The sequence below is a fragment of the Capronia coronata genome, assembly GCF_000585585.1.
Source record: "Capronia coronata CBS 617.96 chromosome Unknown acBCG-supercont1.1, whole genome shotgun sequence".
Classification (NCBI taxonomy): Eukaryota; Fungi; Ascomycota; class Eurotiomycetes; order Chaetothyriales; family Herpotrichiellaceae; genus Capronia; species Capronia coronata.
This window is the reverse complement of record NW_006912893.1, coordinates 1134972-1150798: the sequence shown is the minus strand read 5'-3', so window position 1 is coordinate 1150798 and position 15827 is coordinate 1134972. Positions and strand designations below refer to the sequence as shown.

The 15827-nt window shown below is 52.8% G+C and overlaps 5 protein-coding genes across 5 annotated transcripts; 2 read left to right on the top strand and 3 right to left on the bottom strand.

The window, feature by feature from the left end:
- Nucleotides 1-17: 17 nt before the first annotated feature.
- On the top strand, nt 18-3001 carry A1O1_00414 (uncharacterized protein; the record flags this gene model as incomplete). Its single annotated transcript, XM_007721333.1, has 2 exons — nt 18-137; nt 194-3001. The coding sequence occupies 2 exons, from the start codon at nt 18-20 to the stop codon at nt 2999-3001; spliced, it is 2928 nt and encodes a 975-aa protein (XP_007719523.1).
- Nucleotides 3002-3214: 213 nt separating this feature from the next.
- A1O1_00413 (alpha-N-arabinofuranosidase C) lies at nt 3215-4744 on the bottom strand (the record flags this gene model as incomplete). Its single annotated transcript, XM_007721332.1, has 1 exon — nt 3215-4744. One exon carries the CDS (start codon nt 4742-4744, stop codon nt 3215-3217), a length of 1530 nt encoding a protein of 509 aa, XP_007719522.1.
- A 1149-nt stretch (nt 4745-5893) lies between these two features.
- A1O1_00412 (uncharacterized protein) lies at nt 5894-7875 on the top strand (the record flags this gene model as incomplete). The annotated part of the gene is made up of 4 exons (XM_007721331.1): nt 5894-6483; nt 6622-6902; nt 7070-7437; nt 7594-7875. 4 exons carry the CDS (start codon nt 5894-5896, stop codon nt 7873-7875), a joined length of 1521 nt encoding a protein of 506 aa, XP_007719521.1.
- Nucleotides 7876-9099: 1224 nt separating this feature from the next.
- A1O1_00411 (saccharopine dehydrogenase) lies at nt 9100-9700 on the bottom strand (the record flags this gene model as incomplete). The annotated part of the gene is made up of 2 exons (XM_007721330.1): nt 9100-9528; nt 9659-9700. 2 exons carry the CDS (start codon nt 9698-9700, stop codon nt 9100-9102), a joined length of 471 nt encoding a protein of 156 aa, XP_007719520.1.
- Nucleotides 9701-14255: 4555 nt separating this feature from the next.
- A1O1_00410 (uncharacterized protein) lies at nt 14256-15704 on the bottom strand (the record flags this gene model as incomplete). Its single annotated transcript, XM_007721329.1, has 1 exon — nt 14256-15704. The coding sequence occupies one exon, from the start codon at nt 15702-15704 to the stop codon at nt 14256-14258; it is 1449 nt and encodes a 482-aa protein (XP_007719519.1).
- Between the last annotated feature and the right edge of the window lie 123 nt (nt 15705-15827).

The following is a 15827-nucleotide window of genomic DNA, read 5'->3' as shown; positions in this document are numbered from 1 at the left end:
GGACACCCTGCTCCGCCATGAGAAAAGCCATCAAGCAACAGAAGACCGCGGTCCAGTCCACCGTGTCACCCACGGCACGTTCAGAGCTTGTCGTGCTTGTGCGACAGCAAGGTCCAGATGCTCCGGTGGAATGCCATGTGGACGATGCAATGTCCGTAATATCGACTGCAGCTATCCTAATAAACGGCGGAAGGGTTCGTCGCCCGAGAACTCGACCAAAACCGAGAATGACAGGCCGAAACAACATCTACTAGGACACTTCAGCCAACTAGTCTTCCAAGACCATGAGCCAGTCCAACAGACATCAAACAATGGCGAGAAGATAAAATCACCTGTCCCTACGATCTTGCCAGCCACCAATCCTGGACCTATGGAGGTGGAGTCGCCCCTGATACAACCAGGCTTTGGCCCAGAGTACACTGGCGGAAATATGCCAGTTCCCCCCAGCGATCAAGCATCCATGGAAGCCAACCACTTGAATTCAACCACCAGTCGAATGCTGCAAGGCGGGGACTACGGAGACGTCCAGATGCGTTCTCACTTCAATGCCGATTTTGTTTCCCCTTCTACCTACGACTATTCTGCATTTGATGAACCACTCAATTGGATTCCACCGAGTATATATCCTTCGCCTTATGATGCGGAACTCGAACAGGATTTCTCTTTCATTCTACCCTCTCTCTCTGACCCTCCTCAGCTCGGGACAGATTATGGAATGGCTCTCCCTCTCGATCCTACTGCGCAGTTATATCAAATGCCCCCAAATCCTGTCCAGGAAATGTCCGTCACCGGAGCAGCCCCTGCGGCCTTGGTGGCAATGGAACAAAGTCCCGCCTCCTCTGCAAGCGACGGCATGATCTCAGCCAGGCTGACTAACGCCTCAACGACGACCTCGGATGTCAGACGCAAGAAGCGCAAAGTCTCCTTCACCGCAGATGTCTTCACTAAGCCGAGAGAGCAAAAAGACGGCTATGCATTTCCGGATCCTCCGATGCTTTCATCCCCCGGCGATAGTCATCAATACTGCTCCCCGACCACTCACGATACACTATCAAGCATATTTCGCACATTGTGCGGGGCGAATGCGTTGCGGGATTCCTTTGAAGGCAACTCATTTCCAGATGTTGCCACTTTCAATGCCTGCATCGGCCTGTATTTTGACAACTTCCACCAGAACTACTCATTCATCCATCGGCCATCCTTTGGGTTTCAGTCACATTGGCTGGCGATCCTCGCGGTCGCTGCAATAGGCAGTACCTTCTCGAAAGGTCAACATGCCCTTGACCTCCGCGAAGCCTACCAGGAATTCCTTCGCCGAGCTGTCCAAATGTATGCAGATGGTGCCAATGACGCCGCCCTGGATGTCCCACTCGCACAGGCTAGAATACTAAACCTTATCGGACTTGTTCAGTCTGACCGCGATCAATTGCGGTCCATGGCGCCACGTTATCATGCAGACCTTTCGCGCTGGTGTCTGGAGTCTGGCATACTTCAGCATCCGGAATCCGGCGTTAGGACAGACATCGCCATCATTGAAGACATTGATAACCGGTGGCAACCTTGGAAGGACTGGGTTGAAGTGGAAACTTTACGCCGGGTCGGATACATGGCATGGATGCTGGATTGTTGCCTTGGATATATGGCTAACGCTCGGCCGCTATGCAATCTTGATGATGCGCGGACCCCAATGCCGTGTGCCGAGACCGTCTGGAATGCGCCTTCGCCCGAAACCTGGGCAAAGGAAGTACAGGACGTGCCCCCAACGCCGTCTCTATGTGCCGGGCTCGAGACGCTGTACAACAAAAAGAAGGTTGATCCCACCTACAGTGAGCTATCACAGACCTTGTTGATTCACGCTCTTTACCTACGCACGTGGGAAGTGGGAACTCATATCAAACAGCCGCTGAGTGAATGGGTGCCAACAGGCAAGGCTCGGGGTTTCTTGAATACGCCATCAAAGGATAACTTCTGGCTCCCTCTGTATCCACTATATGCGAACTGGCGGAACAGTGCCTGTGACTGCCTTGATGTACTGCAGTGGCAGGCATCCAGCGTCGTGGCCAAAGCATCGGGAGTCGAACACCCAGTCGTGCTTCACCTCCACCTTGCCCGGATCATCCTCCTCACACCGTTCCAGGAGATCCAAGACCTACTCTTTTCGCTAATTGGCAAAGTCAACAGTTCCACCAGAGCATCCTTCTACGTGCACGACGGCAGCTACCAGCCCCGCAATAGTGCCAAGTTGCCGCAAATCCGCAAGATCACATGGCGCTGGCTACGAGAGGACCAACACAAGGCCCGATTAGCCATGGTCCACGCTGGCTCCGTGTTCTGGTATGTTCGGCGATATTCAGCGACGAGTTTCTTCGAGCCGGTAGCCGTGTATCTGGCCGCTCTCGTTCTGTGGACCTACGGCTCGTACAAGTCTGCTGCTTTGGAACGTGACGCTGCTGCTGCTGCCAACCATCGACCCGAGGGAGGGCCGAGTGGACCTGACGCAGGTGCTGCAATCCAGCTTTCTCGCATCGAGAGGAAGCAGGACCCCGTCGAGTTCATCAACAAGGCTACTGCTCATGCAGAAGAAAACTCTGATTTGACCTCTCCAAAAGATATGGCCTCTTCAACATCAAATGTCGCAAAACAGGTGCCGAACCCTCCTTCCGATGGCGGTGTCGTAGCCGTCAGCGAACAAATCCCCTCGACGACTTCTCCGCCGCGCAGCATCGACTCTGACGGCGATGAAGGAACCTCTTCGTCCGACGAGCAGCCGGAATTCATCCATCTGGACCGCCCGTGTGATGATGAGATGATTCAGCATTTTGTGCGCAATGGCCATAACATGTCGGGACACATGAGCAACGTAGGCGACATTTGTAAGACACCACAGAAAGTTCTGATCGAGGGTGCCAAGTTGTTACGAACTAGACTCGCATGTTGGGGTGTAAGCCGAGAATATCATGACATCTTGGTGAAATTGGCAGAGCTCAGAAAGGCTGGGTAAAACCGAGTATACGTCCGTCGAGGGAGGCGTTGATTTTGGTGTTGAATAGTCTATGGAAGTCATCAACGATAGGATCTGTATCTACAGCCGAATCCCAGTCCCGCTGCTGATATGGGGCATGGGCAGAGAAAAGAATTCAAAAGATCTGGTCTAGGCTTGGACTACCGGGCGACTTCATCATCTCACAGCTTTATTTTGACAGGTGATATCGTTCTATGAGCTTTTCCACCTCAGCATCGTTATGGAACACTTGGGAAAGACGAAAGTAGCATCTCTGGCCGGATCCCAATCCGATTCCTTCAACCCAACCTCTTCTTTTCCAGCCATATTTGTGGCGTTCGCATCCGAACCGGTGATCGTATACACCTTTACCTTCTGGTCGCCAACTCCTCCCATGACGGTCCTCATATCAGACTCCAGATGCATGTTGACCACACAGACGCTGACCCAACCGTCATCGTCAACTGTGGCACTGACATCGAGCCATGGAGTCTCTTTGACCGCTCTCACCCAGTCAGGCTTCGTCGATCCAGTATAGGATTCACAGGCCAGATGGACCGCCACAGTATGACCTTTCATGAACCTACAGAATAGCTCATATGGCCACCAGATGGTCTGCCGGATGATGCCTGTCTCCGTGGTCATGAGCGGACTGATGACATTGACGCTCTGAGCAATGCACGCCATGCCGACGTCCCGGGCTTTCCGGACTAGCACGTTCAGCCAGACGGCTACGGCGAGAGCATCTGAGAGGGTATATAGCTCCTCGGCGCCCTTACTTCCAGGAGCACGCGGTGGCGACCAGACATTCCATTCGTCGAAGCAGATGGTCGGCCGTTTCTGCAAGGCGGGGATTTTGTTCTCGACAATGGCCAAATCGATGAGGCCAGAACAGACCTCAATACTGCGCTCGGCCGCCAACGGCGCGGTCACATTTTCGTAATGGTCTTCGCTCGCCGTGTATAGATGGATGCTGTGCATGTCGATCAACGGAAGGCGTTCTTCGCCCAGATCACTCAACCCGGCGGGCTGCAGACAGTGTTTCAGGGTGTAGTAGTCCCAAGTGGTGGCGCCTTCCTTGCCGCACAGGATGAGCTGAACGGACGGGTCGAGGAGCTTGAGCGCCTTCGCCCATTGCACTGCTCGTGCGGCGTAGGCCTCTTGAGTCATCTGCTCAATCTGCCACGGTCCCCACATCTCGTTGCCCAGAGCCCAGTACTGGACATTGTACGGCTCCGGGTGGCCGTTCTTCCGTCGCAGATTGGCATAGTACGTGTCTTTGGTGCCGTTGCAGTACTCCACCCAGGCCATGGCCTCGTCGAGGGTGCCCGTACCGAAATTGAGACACAGATACGGCTCCGTGTTGGCAGCCTTGCACCATTCCATGAACTCATCAGTGCCGAAATGGTTGCTTTCGACGTTTCCCCATGCCAGTTCTGGTCTGGCTGGGCGATCCTTGACCGGTCCTATTCCGTCTTGCCAGTGGTATGTGGCGCAGAAGTTGCCTCCTGGGTAGCGGAAGACGGGAACGTCGAGCGGTTTGAGTGCTTCCAGGACGTCCTTTCGAAATCCATGCGAGTCAACCAGTTCTTTGTTTGGATTGGTTGGATCGTAGATTCCTCCGTATATACAGCGGCCCATGTGCTCCGTAAAGCCAGAATATATATTGCGATTTATACTCGCGACTTTGTGGGAGGGGAAAACGGTGATTGAAGGCGTCGAACTGCTGGTAACGGTCGTCATCTTGATGGACCAGGTAGGCAATCACCCTTGAAAGAAGAAAGGAGACAGGGTTGCTCAGTTCAATACAGTCTACGACGAGTATAAGACTTTCAGCAATGAAGTGATTAATTCTTCACTGGTCGTTCTGTCGAAATTTCAATCCAACCACGTGATGATGGTCCACGTGGATGTTCCTGATCTTGGACAAGCACTCAACCTCAGTATCTTCTGTATGTCGAGATACATGAAGCCCGGCTAATTATCAAGGCACGAGTCCCACGACACCTATGGTACTGTTCATGGTGGGTGCAATGTCCGGAGGCTCGATCCAGGGGCTGTCACCAGGTGGAATTTCCTCTTTGGGCGAAGCTCCGGTCACTGAGATTGAGGCCAATGCCGGGATATGTCCGACAAGAGTCTACAATGCCTAGGTTGTCATGATTGAACGGGTTACGGGGTAAGTTAGAGCATCCACAGTACGCTTACCTGGCTGTCACGAGATGCTCAAGGCTTTGCGGCACCGGAACTGCTCAGCCGTGAGCGACAGGCAGGAAGGAGTCAGAGTGATTTACTCGCTCTACTAACCGGCACCTTCTCCGTGATGATCTGCAAACGCCGGACAACTTCCATATTGGGCGACCGGTTCTCCCCCGCCGGAGGTTCTCCTCCCCCACAACAAGGCTTGATGCTCCTTCACTCGCCTCCGATCGCACCTGCCGCCGCTGCCTTCAGGAGTTGATGTGATGGCGATATCATTGCTGCCGAAGACCGAAGCTAAGGCCGCTCTCCATCATCCATAACCCACACATTTCGCTCCGGTCTGGGAGCAATCCTCTTTTTTGCGGGGATGTGACTCGTGTGGGAAAAACTGCGGGAGTCTAGCGCGGACATCACGAGGGCAAGAGTGCAAGCGTGCTAGAGCAGTGCTTCGACCACTCGATATACGAGAACAGTGCCAGGGGGTGAATGAGACCCACAGCCACATATCTACTGCCTCATGCCACCCGCCTGTCGAGATTCCTATATGTTCTCACAGCTTAACAGCAATCGCGCCTCTCCCATTCATATTGTCGTCCGTGAGAGGCAAGCAACACCCTTCTCTCAGATTCCTTGACTGCTTAAATCACTACTCTGTCCATCTGGTAACGACTACTGGAGTCCTTCAGCACCATGGCCCTCCCTCCGAAATGGTATCAGTTCCTCGTGAGCGTCTTCGCCTCACTAGGGTCCTACCTCTACGGTTATGACCTGGGAGTCATCGCCGAAGTCGTGGCCAGCAACACATTTGTGTCCGCGTTCAAGCCCGACGCCACGTCCTCCGGGCTCGTCGTGTCCATGTTCACGACCGGCGCTTTCTTCGGTTCCGGATTTGGCGGTCCCAGCGGTGATTACTTGGGCCGTCGATGGACAATCACCCTGGGAGCCGTCATCTTCATCCTCGGCGGCAGCCTCCAGACCGGGGCACAAAGCATCCATTTTCTCTATGCCGGTCGATTCCTGGCCGGTTTGGGTGTCGGCTTCCTCGTCATGGTCATCCCGTTGTATCAAGCCGAGTTGGCCCATCCTAGCATTCGAGGCCGCGTCACAGCCTTGCAGCAATTCATGCTCGGCGTGGGCTCCGTAGTGGCTGCCTGGATCTCATGGGGCACCTTTGTCGATATCAAAAACAACAGCGGGCAATGGAGAATCCCGCTGGGTCTGCAGCTTCTTCCTGCAATCTTTTTAGCGGGACTGATCTTTTTGTTCCCGGAATCTCCTAGGTAAGTGGTTACAACCCCGTTCACTCTTTTTTTCGATGCCCTCTTTCTTTCGACCTTCTTCTTGGGCCTGGGACATCTGGGCCATATATTCCTTACGCATAGGTATACGTATACTGACAGCAATCAACCTGTGTTCAGATGGCTCATGGACCATGGCAAACGCGAGAAAGCCCTGAAAACACTCGCGCAACTGCACTCGCACGGCGATGAACAGGACCCGTGGGTCGTCGCGGAGTACGAACAGATCCAAAGCTCGATCGACCTTGAACATGAACACGAAGCCAAATCCTACCTCGAGCTCTTCACCAACCGGTCGGCATTCCGAAGACTTTTTCTCTGCTGTGCGCTTCAAGCCTCGGTGCAGATGACCGGTGTCTCGGCCATTCAATACTACTCGGTGACGATCTATGGACAGATTGGTATGTGTATTCTGAACATTAGCACAAGAAACAAGAAAAGAAAAGCTTCTACAATACAAGTTTGTTGTTGTTGTCACAAGAAAAGCATTCCTCGAGCGCCATAAACCCATCTTGATTGTATATTTCCGAACTTCTCACTAACCAGATCTATCTGTCTCAATCAATAGGCATCACCGGCGCCGACACCCTCAAATACCAAGGCATCAACAGCATCATCGCCCTCGTCGCCCAATTCTGCACCGTCCTCTTCATCGACCGCACGGGTCGTCGATGGCCCCTGATCGGCGGCAACATCGGCAACATGGTGATGTTCATCGTCGCCACCGTTCTACTGGCCAAGTTCCCTCCCGGCGTCTCAACAAACGTCGGAGCTCAGTGGGGTTTCATTGTCGTGACTTGGCTGTACAACTTCAGCTTCAGCTGTACCTGTGGCCCTCTGAGCTGGATCATTCCGTCCGAAGTCTTCGACACTCGCACGCGCAGCAAGGGTGTGAGTATAGTGACCATGACCAGCTTTGCGTTTAATACCATGATTGTAAGTACACCCCCCCATGGAATTTACCCACATACACCACAAATCAGCGTTGCTATGTCCCTAAGGCACTCATTGGGTTTCACTCTCGTTTCTGAATTTCTGAAACGACGAAAAGGAAACAATAAACTAACAATCTTTTTCCTTTGTCCATTTTAGGGCCAAGTCACTCCCATCGCGATGAAAAACATCGGCTATAAGTTTTACATCCTCTTCATCGTCTGCAACTTCACCAACGCTATCTTCTTCTGGTTGTTTCTGCCTGAGACCGCTCGCCGGCCGCTCGAGGAGATGAATTACCTGTTCACCCATGCGCCGTGGATCGTCGTGGGTAAGAGCAAGGAAAGCTATATCAGTCATGATTTGGAGAATCGGGTGCATGACCTCGAGACGGAGAAGAGGTCGGAGAGCGTGATGCATGAAGAAAAGATTACGCATTAAGAGAAAGAAAGAAAAGAAGAGAGAAGAAAGAGATAAGACAGACGCCTTGTGTGACTAGATTTGAACTCAACTACCACGCAGGGTCTGAGAGCATGGTTTGGAGTTGATTATATTATATTTGGACGGTTTGTACTTGAAGAGAGTTGCCCTGCCATGCCATGAAAGGAATGTCTGGGACTCGGCGGCCCCAAATGCCAATGCCGATGAACATGACTCTTTGAAACCTGAACCGTACCCGGAGATGTGTATTGACTCGGTCGAGGGCTTCGGGCTGGATATAGTATATATACTGCCTGAGGTATATATATATAAATGACATGGGGAAACTCTGCGCGGTGTTTCCTAACGAATAATGAATGAATCATGGCTACAAGCCTGCCCACTTCCTCGGTGGACAATTTGCGGAAGTGCCCAATGTGTATCCTATCCGACGAGTTATGCCATCAGTGGACGCCATCATCGGAACATCCTCGACATTCATCAAGTTCTGACTTCAACTCGTCGAATACACGTCCTTCTTTTCATGACGTCTTAATCTTCTTGATCTTCTACTTACAAGCCCACCGCTCCACAGCCTGCCTGATAACATCCTCCATCTTCAACTCCTCCAACTCAAGAGACTTGTTTCCCAATTCTGCCGTAGCCTCGTTGACGAAATCACTCCCATACCCGTCGAGAAAGAAGCCGGCTTTCACCAGCATCAAAGCAGACTCTGTATCCTTGTTGTCACACCACGACCGCTGCGCGCTTGGAATCAGCGTAGCGGGATCGTCGAATTGCGAAATCGTGTATTTCGTGTTCTGGACTTTCTCGAGCACAGCAACAAGGTCGGCCTGCGACGCCTCAAAAGCGCGGATGGGGACTACCTTGTTCACGGTTGATGCGGGGTTGAGTAGGATCTGGACGATTCCCGCGGCGGCCCAGGGTAGAGTGGACCAAGAGAGAGTGTGGGCTTGGGATTTGTGAGAGGGCCATAGGGTTGCGGTGTGGGCTTTGATATCGATGTCGGCGAACTTGATGGATGGGTCGAGAGTCCTTTGAGTCACATTGTTAGTGTACATTGTACAGATTAGCAGTAATAGATATTCTCGTGTCTCGAGCCAGTTGTAACGATTATGGACCATAGTTCGGTAGGGTTAGTTGTAGTGGTCATAGATACGACATGGTCGATCGAGGAGGTAGGGTTTTTGCAAGCGAGAGAACGAATAAGTCAACAACAACAACTCACCAATCAAGCCATAACCCATTCGGCACAGCCGTCCAGGTCAACCCCGTCTCTTCTTTCTCACGGAGAAGATCAATGACCGCCCCCTTGGCGTCGAATACAGGACACAGCGCCCTCGCTGGCGGATAGGTGTTGTTGACACCATACTCGGACGGCAGGAAGCGTTTGACGCCAGCCTCGACGGCCGCGGCGATGAGCTTCTCCTCGAGCGCGATGGCGCTGAACCCGATCGCGGAAACCAGTGCGTCTTGACCATGCAGGGCCGCGACGAGCTGGTCGTGGGGGAGGCTGTCGTCGACGTAGTGGATCTGCACGCGGGGCTGGAATTGGGACTTGGTCGATTTCCTGGCGATGATGGAGACGGTGAACTCGTCGGGGTTCGAGGCTAGCGCTTTTACCACGTGGTGGCCGATGTTGGTGCCTCCGGCCTAAGAAATGTCAGTTACTTCGTGTCAGTCTAGTCCAACTCTTTTTATTTATTGGGTTCAATATGTTCTGTGAAGATGGGGTCTTCTGTCAAAGAGGGTGGCGGTAGGGATGGGTTTCTGCAGAACATACGCCAAAGACGGCCACGTTCTTCAAGGGTGCTGCGGCTGTCATGGTTGGATCGAGAGTCGTCTGGTATAGGGCCTCGTAAGGTGTTGGTTCCTTCTGTTAGGAGAGCTGACGGAGAGAATGGAGAGAGAAAAGACTTGATGGTCAGGACTTGAGATGGTCTTGTACTTATTTAGTCTGGCGGGTGTAGGGGCTCTTCTGTATCCTCTGCCTGCTGTACCTTGCGAGCGAGAGAGACTCTATCATTCAGAGACATCGGCTCTGGCCCTTATACTTCATGACATACCTTAGCCTTTTCCATGGTCCCCAGGGTTTCTTGGGTTTCTTTTACTCGCATTTCTCAGCTTGATCACAAAATGGCCGGCGTGGGCAATGCATGTTTGGTAAGCAGCCACGCAGCGGTGGTTTGGTTTGGAGTCGTACAGATGTGAAGCCATAGCTGGTATACCTGAGCAGAGTGGTACTAGGGTGAGAGATATTCCACCGCTGACTGGATATAGAATGGACACGATCCATACCAACCGGCTTGGGCGGTAGGCCTTACTGCAGAATTGGGCAATATATCACATCTGTTGCACATTCATGCATTCAAAGCTAGAACGCTAGAGAATGATGTGATGTCGGTTTTGGTTTTCGCCTTTTTGGGCAATAGGTGAGGCCAAGGAAGGAGGCTGAGACCCCTGGAGGGCTGGAATACTTAGTTAGGTATGTACGTACCAGTATAAATATAGCCTCAGTCCCACAACCGATAAGATAAGATGGCCCCGCAGTCTCCGCTTTGGAACGAGGATACTTGCCGCCCTATGCTCAAAGGTCGCTGCTTATACGCACCTCACTCGTATCAGCCCCCACAGAGCAATGAACCATCCCTCCCTCACAGTCTCCCCAGTCCTTATTAAGCAACGTGCTGGCTCGCTGTTGCGATGATATTGGAGATTCATGTATGATACTCCTACCTGCCTGTCTGTCTGCCTGTATGCCTGACAACCTATCTATCCTATCTACGCAGCTGAGAGAATCCCCATCCCCGTCCCCTTGGCTTCCTGCTGGTCCAAAGATTCCGTCCGCGCGTCGTTTGACGGGGCATCAGTGACGAAAAACAATCTGCACTTCCTGCTAACAATAGCTCACTGGCAATAAGCTTCGTGAGGTATACATATTAAAGATTGCAAATCTCCCTGGGCGGCGAGAGGAGCCCTGAAAGTGCCATTAGGGAACCTCTAGACGACCTCTGAATCGGTATTGATGAATTCTGATCAACTATCTAGGAGACTACGTGGGGCGGAAATGACTGAATCGGCGGTCAATGAGAAGATCAAGATATTTGACTTGGTCGAACAGCTAAGCTACCCACCCATATACCCATGCACATCAGATGGTATTGCTCCTGTGGACGTGGTACAACCGTTACCAGTCTCAGACAAGCAGGCACAGCTCTATGGGATGGATTCTGTGGCAGAGTCGAGCTCGAGTTCTGCTTCCCTGCACTTGTTGTTGGTGACCTGATATGCTGCACAATGGCAGCACGCCTGCTCTCTCTCCATATGCTTCGCAGGAATGATCATGTTGTAGGGATCAGAACCGGGCGGCGCCGTGAGCCATCTTGCCAATGCAGGGCTATGCTCCGCGTCTGAGATTCGATGTCCGGGCAGTTGGAATCGCTCGGCAATGGGCCAGTATTCGACATTGGTGGGATTGGCTTCTGGAGCATCCCGGTTGGAGTCTGCTGAGACCTGCTGCTCGACTCGATCTGCTGCAGCAGCACCCACAGACCTTATGTGAGAGTGAACATGTCTGGGGTCGCTGCGGCCCTGAAGGAACCTCATGCTGTCCAGCAAGAGTTGAATTCGGACTGTGTGCGCCAAAGTCCTCGACGACGCAGTCCGCTGAGTCCAAGTTGGTCGGCCAGCTCGAGTTGCTTGGCCCTGTCCACTCGTCAAAGGGATCCGCGAAGACGACCATATCCGCCGCCTGTGGCTGCATGATCGTCTGGTCTGTGTTGTCGACACTTTGACCGAGCATGACGTCTGAGAGGCGAGCTTGGTTCCTGATACTGGTATCGCCGGCAGACGACAATGGTGGAACTTGGACTCGCATGGATGCGGCACCATCTTGGTCTGCCGAGCTAAGGGCAGAGTCCGGAAGCCCATGGTCTGGCGATGTTGTGTTCTTCCATGGTCGGGCCCTTGCGGCCGTTTCCATGCTTTGCACTGCTGAAGAGAAGGTCCTTGATTCTGTTACGTGCAACATTTATGCTGAAATCCTGACCCAATGTGTATGGGTATGTGGGTATGCTGATGTAGGGCAAGACTTGTACTTCTGCCCGTATCTGAAGCAAGACGCTGAGGATATACTCACCTTTAAATAAACAAAGCAGAAGCTGTCTTCAACTCTTGTCTGCCAAACAGACCTTAATCATTTGCTTCGCCACATGTACCTCTTGGAAACATGCTACCTCCAGGGAAACAAGAGAGCCAATGAGGGTCAAGCATGTCTCGGCACGTCAGGGTAATGCAATATACTTCTGTAGTAACCCAATCCTGTGCCCTCGTCGGTCAATAGGGGCCTGAAAGGCTCGAACATTATGTGTTGCCAAGCAGGGAGGCTGACACCTGCTGGAGGGGTGAGGGAGGTAGTTATAGTCACTGACAGAGACATATGGACTGAGGCTGCTAGTCCCTCCATCACGCGACAGGCATGAATACTAGCCTAACACCGAACTTTGGGCTTTCCCACATTCCTTCGGTCAATATGACGAATATGCAATGGACACAGGACGAGGCTGTCTGGGAGAAGGCGAAGCCCCTCATCCGAAAGCATTTACTTGACGAGGGTAAGACTTTGAGAGAACTTTCGCAGATCATGCAAAGCCAATTCCAACTGAAAGCGACGTAAACGCTCGCATCGCCCGGCCTTTCGAAGGTACGGGTTTAGCTGGCGTCGGTCGCCCGTTCAGCCCTAGCATGTACAAAAGTCGACTTGCCAAGTGGGGTTTCCACAAACACGTCCATGGCCAGCTTGCACGGGTGATGGCTCGCAGCGCGAGAAGAAGAGCTGCTGCCGACGGGAAACAGACATTCTTCCACTCCATAGACTCCGCAGGCCACGTGATCCCGGTGAATGTTGAACGTTACCTCTAGCGCAAGTACCGCTCCGAGTGCGAATTTATGGCTGCCTTGTCGGCCCACGCGGACTCATCGTAGAAGAGGATTCCATCAGTCCGCAACAAACTTGGTTACACGACGCCTCCACGCACCAATAGCCCGGCGCGGCCATTCGGCCATGCAGCGCCTCTGGAGATGCTACAAAGGCTTGGTCACTACTTTGCCTCTTCCTTTGCCGGGAGCTCATGGTCGATGCGCGGGGTGACCGTGGACGTCTACAGCACTCTTCCCAACGCCCAGGACATGCTCGGTCTCAAGTCTCTATACAGCGCACGACCTGGCATGTGAGCTACTCGACACGGACCGTGCGGATGAAGCCGGTCTCGTGCTCCGACGCGCCTCCTCTGGGTTCCAAACTCTCATCAAAGCACAACACCCTTGAATGCAGACGGCCTTCTTCGATCTTGTCATCCACCTCATCAGACGACGCCGCGCCGAAGTCGCCATGATCGTACTCCGGCAATTGAGGTCGTTCGCGTGCATGCGTCTCGGTGCCGAGCACCCAGTTAGTGAAGTTTTTGTCCGTCTGCTTCGGGCTCCTCGTCTCGATTTCCAACCCTATCTGCTGTTAGTATGGCGAGGTGCCATCGACAGTTTCGCCGATGCTCTTGGGCGACTGCACTACTCGACGCTCCGTATACGACTCGAGTATATGCAGTTGACCATCGGGTTGGATAGCCTGGAGCTTGCCGAATCCTAGATTTGTGAGCTCGCAGAGCACTGCGAGCATGAGATGGGCCCCGAGGATTTGCGGACACTGAAGCTCTGGGACACGCTAGCCGAGGTGCTCTTTGACCTCGGACGCGGACGAGAGTGCATCGCCATTGGGGAGAAGATAGTACGTGCGGCTTTTGCATTCGTACTGGAGGATTATGAGAGATTTGTCGATCTGACTTGCAGCGGTCTGTTCACGGGTGCCAGAGCACAACGTCGGCTAGCGGTCATAACACAGGATCCACACCACAACGTTGAAGCAGCAGAAAAGTTGTGGCAGGCGATCAGATTGTGCATCTCGCACCGAGGCCTCGAACATCCCCTGAGTATGAAGTATCTTGTCTGCTTGGAGGATTGGGGCTGAGCGTGGGGTGACCAAGACATCTGCGCTGCAGTTCAAGCTCGGAGACTTCAAGCACTCTCATTGGAATCATGCGGTCTCGTTGCAGAAGATCAACATGCTCCACTTCATCCAGGAGCGAAGGGGAAAGCAGCTTAGGACGCGTTGATGCAAGCAGCCATTTGCCACTGCTAACCAGAAGAATTAGGTAAAAAAGGATGCTGATGGTGAGCCTGTTTCTGTCGCGTCATGGTGGCCTTCGGTTCGCAGTGACTGGTTGAAATAAACTCATCTGAGTCGACAGCTAGACTGATTGGATGACCCGATATCACTCTCTGTTGATAGTCTGCATCCACCCTTTTACAAAAGGCGACAGACAGTCTCACACTGCTCCCGGATCAATCAGGGGCAACAGATCCTGCAGCGGCATCAGTATAAGGTCGCACATGCATTCCCGGACATATGCGAAACAGCTCCACGGGTTGTCCCATGTATCCAGGACATGCGTGGGAAGATCCAAACACGTCCAGCCTCGCTCACCCTTCAATGCCGCCTGGAGACAAAGATTTGTCTTGCCAAATCGATCTGGGTCCGAGCCGTCCATCCGATATTCACCACTGAGGATATCGAGCAAGAGATCCCGCTCTTCGGCGGTCAATTTGTAGATTTTGCCACCAGCCAGCTTAGCCTTCTCTGGCGCATCAGCAGGCGCGTCCACACCCGGAGCCAGCACCGCGGTCACCAGATTTGGATACGTGTTGCGGAGTTGGGCTACCGCGCGCTGAACTCTCACATCTTGGTCAGGCGTGCTGAATCCTACAAAGTCACCACCGAATACATCTCCGCCTGTGTCGACAACGATGACCGTGTCCAACTTGGAGCATTGTGACAAAACAGCGCGAAATTGTTGAGGCAGATCTGCCTTTTCGTCCTCAGGAATTCCATCTGGCTCCTCACCTTGGTCGAGGACGATATAAATGTTGTTATGGTGCTGAATAGGGACTGTTTCGAGGTCGCGGCCTTCCGTCGAGGTCTCCGGTGTTATATGATAGGTCCCCGCAATAGCATTGCCAGCTAGCATTGCAGGTCCGCCGTGATGTTGCACTTCGCGCTTGACGCCTATTTTCGAGCCTGCCTTGCCTTGTGAACCGGTTCGCCATGTTCGGGTGGAGACGAGAAGGTCCATTTCTTTGCCATTTCGCCGAAGAAGATGGCCCACGAGACTTGCACTAATTATGTCTGAGCCTCCCCCGCCTCCAATGCCAGCATATTCCTTACCGGGAGAGACTTCACCAGGCAGTATTTCCGAGAGGGACTCAAGGGTTGGCAGATGATCGAAGTTCATTGTAGCGACCGGTATCCAAGTAGCCTCGAGAACATTTGGCAGCCCATCACCGGTGACTAGTCTGATTTCATCATGGCGCTTTTGTTGGTCTTGTAGAATTCCTTCTGTGAGGCGGCTGACATCAATGCATGGATCTCTGACAAAATGAACATTATGAGGTTTGCCCTTTTTCGCTGAGCCGTAGTCTTTGCAGAGCGCAATATGGCCCGCGTCATAAATGCGAGCGAGTGTGAATAGAGCATCTGCGAAAGGTAGCAGGCGCAATGCCTCTAGCAGGGCTTGTTCGCCCTGGATGCGACAGACTGGCTGATGACCACCTTCTTCCTTCTTACCAAGGTTCCTTCCCAGTTGGCGTCGGAGAATTATTTGGATATTTCTAGGCGACTGTAAATATACTGACTCGATGACAGAGAGCCGCTCTTCCAGCAATGATGCAAGATAAGCTGCGATGCCAGTGGCATCATCAGAGTCGTTGGAGTCATTCATGCCTGTCGAGTGGCGCGCTGGAGGCTTTGTATCATTGATGCACAGATTGGGCGCGGATCCTCGACCTTCGCTCGTTCTACCTAAAGCACGCTGTTGAACCGACAATGAAACAGGTATGTATGG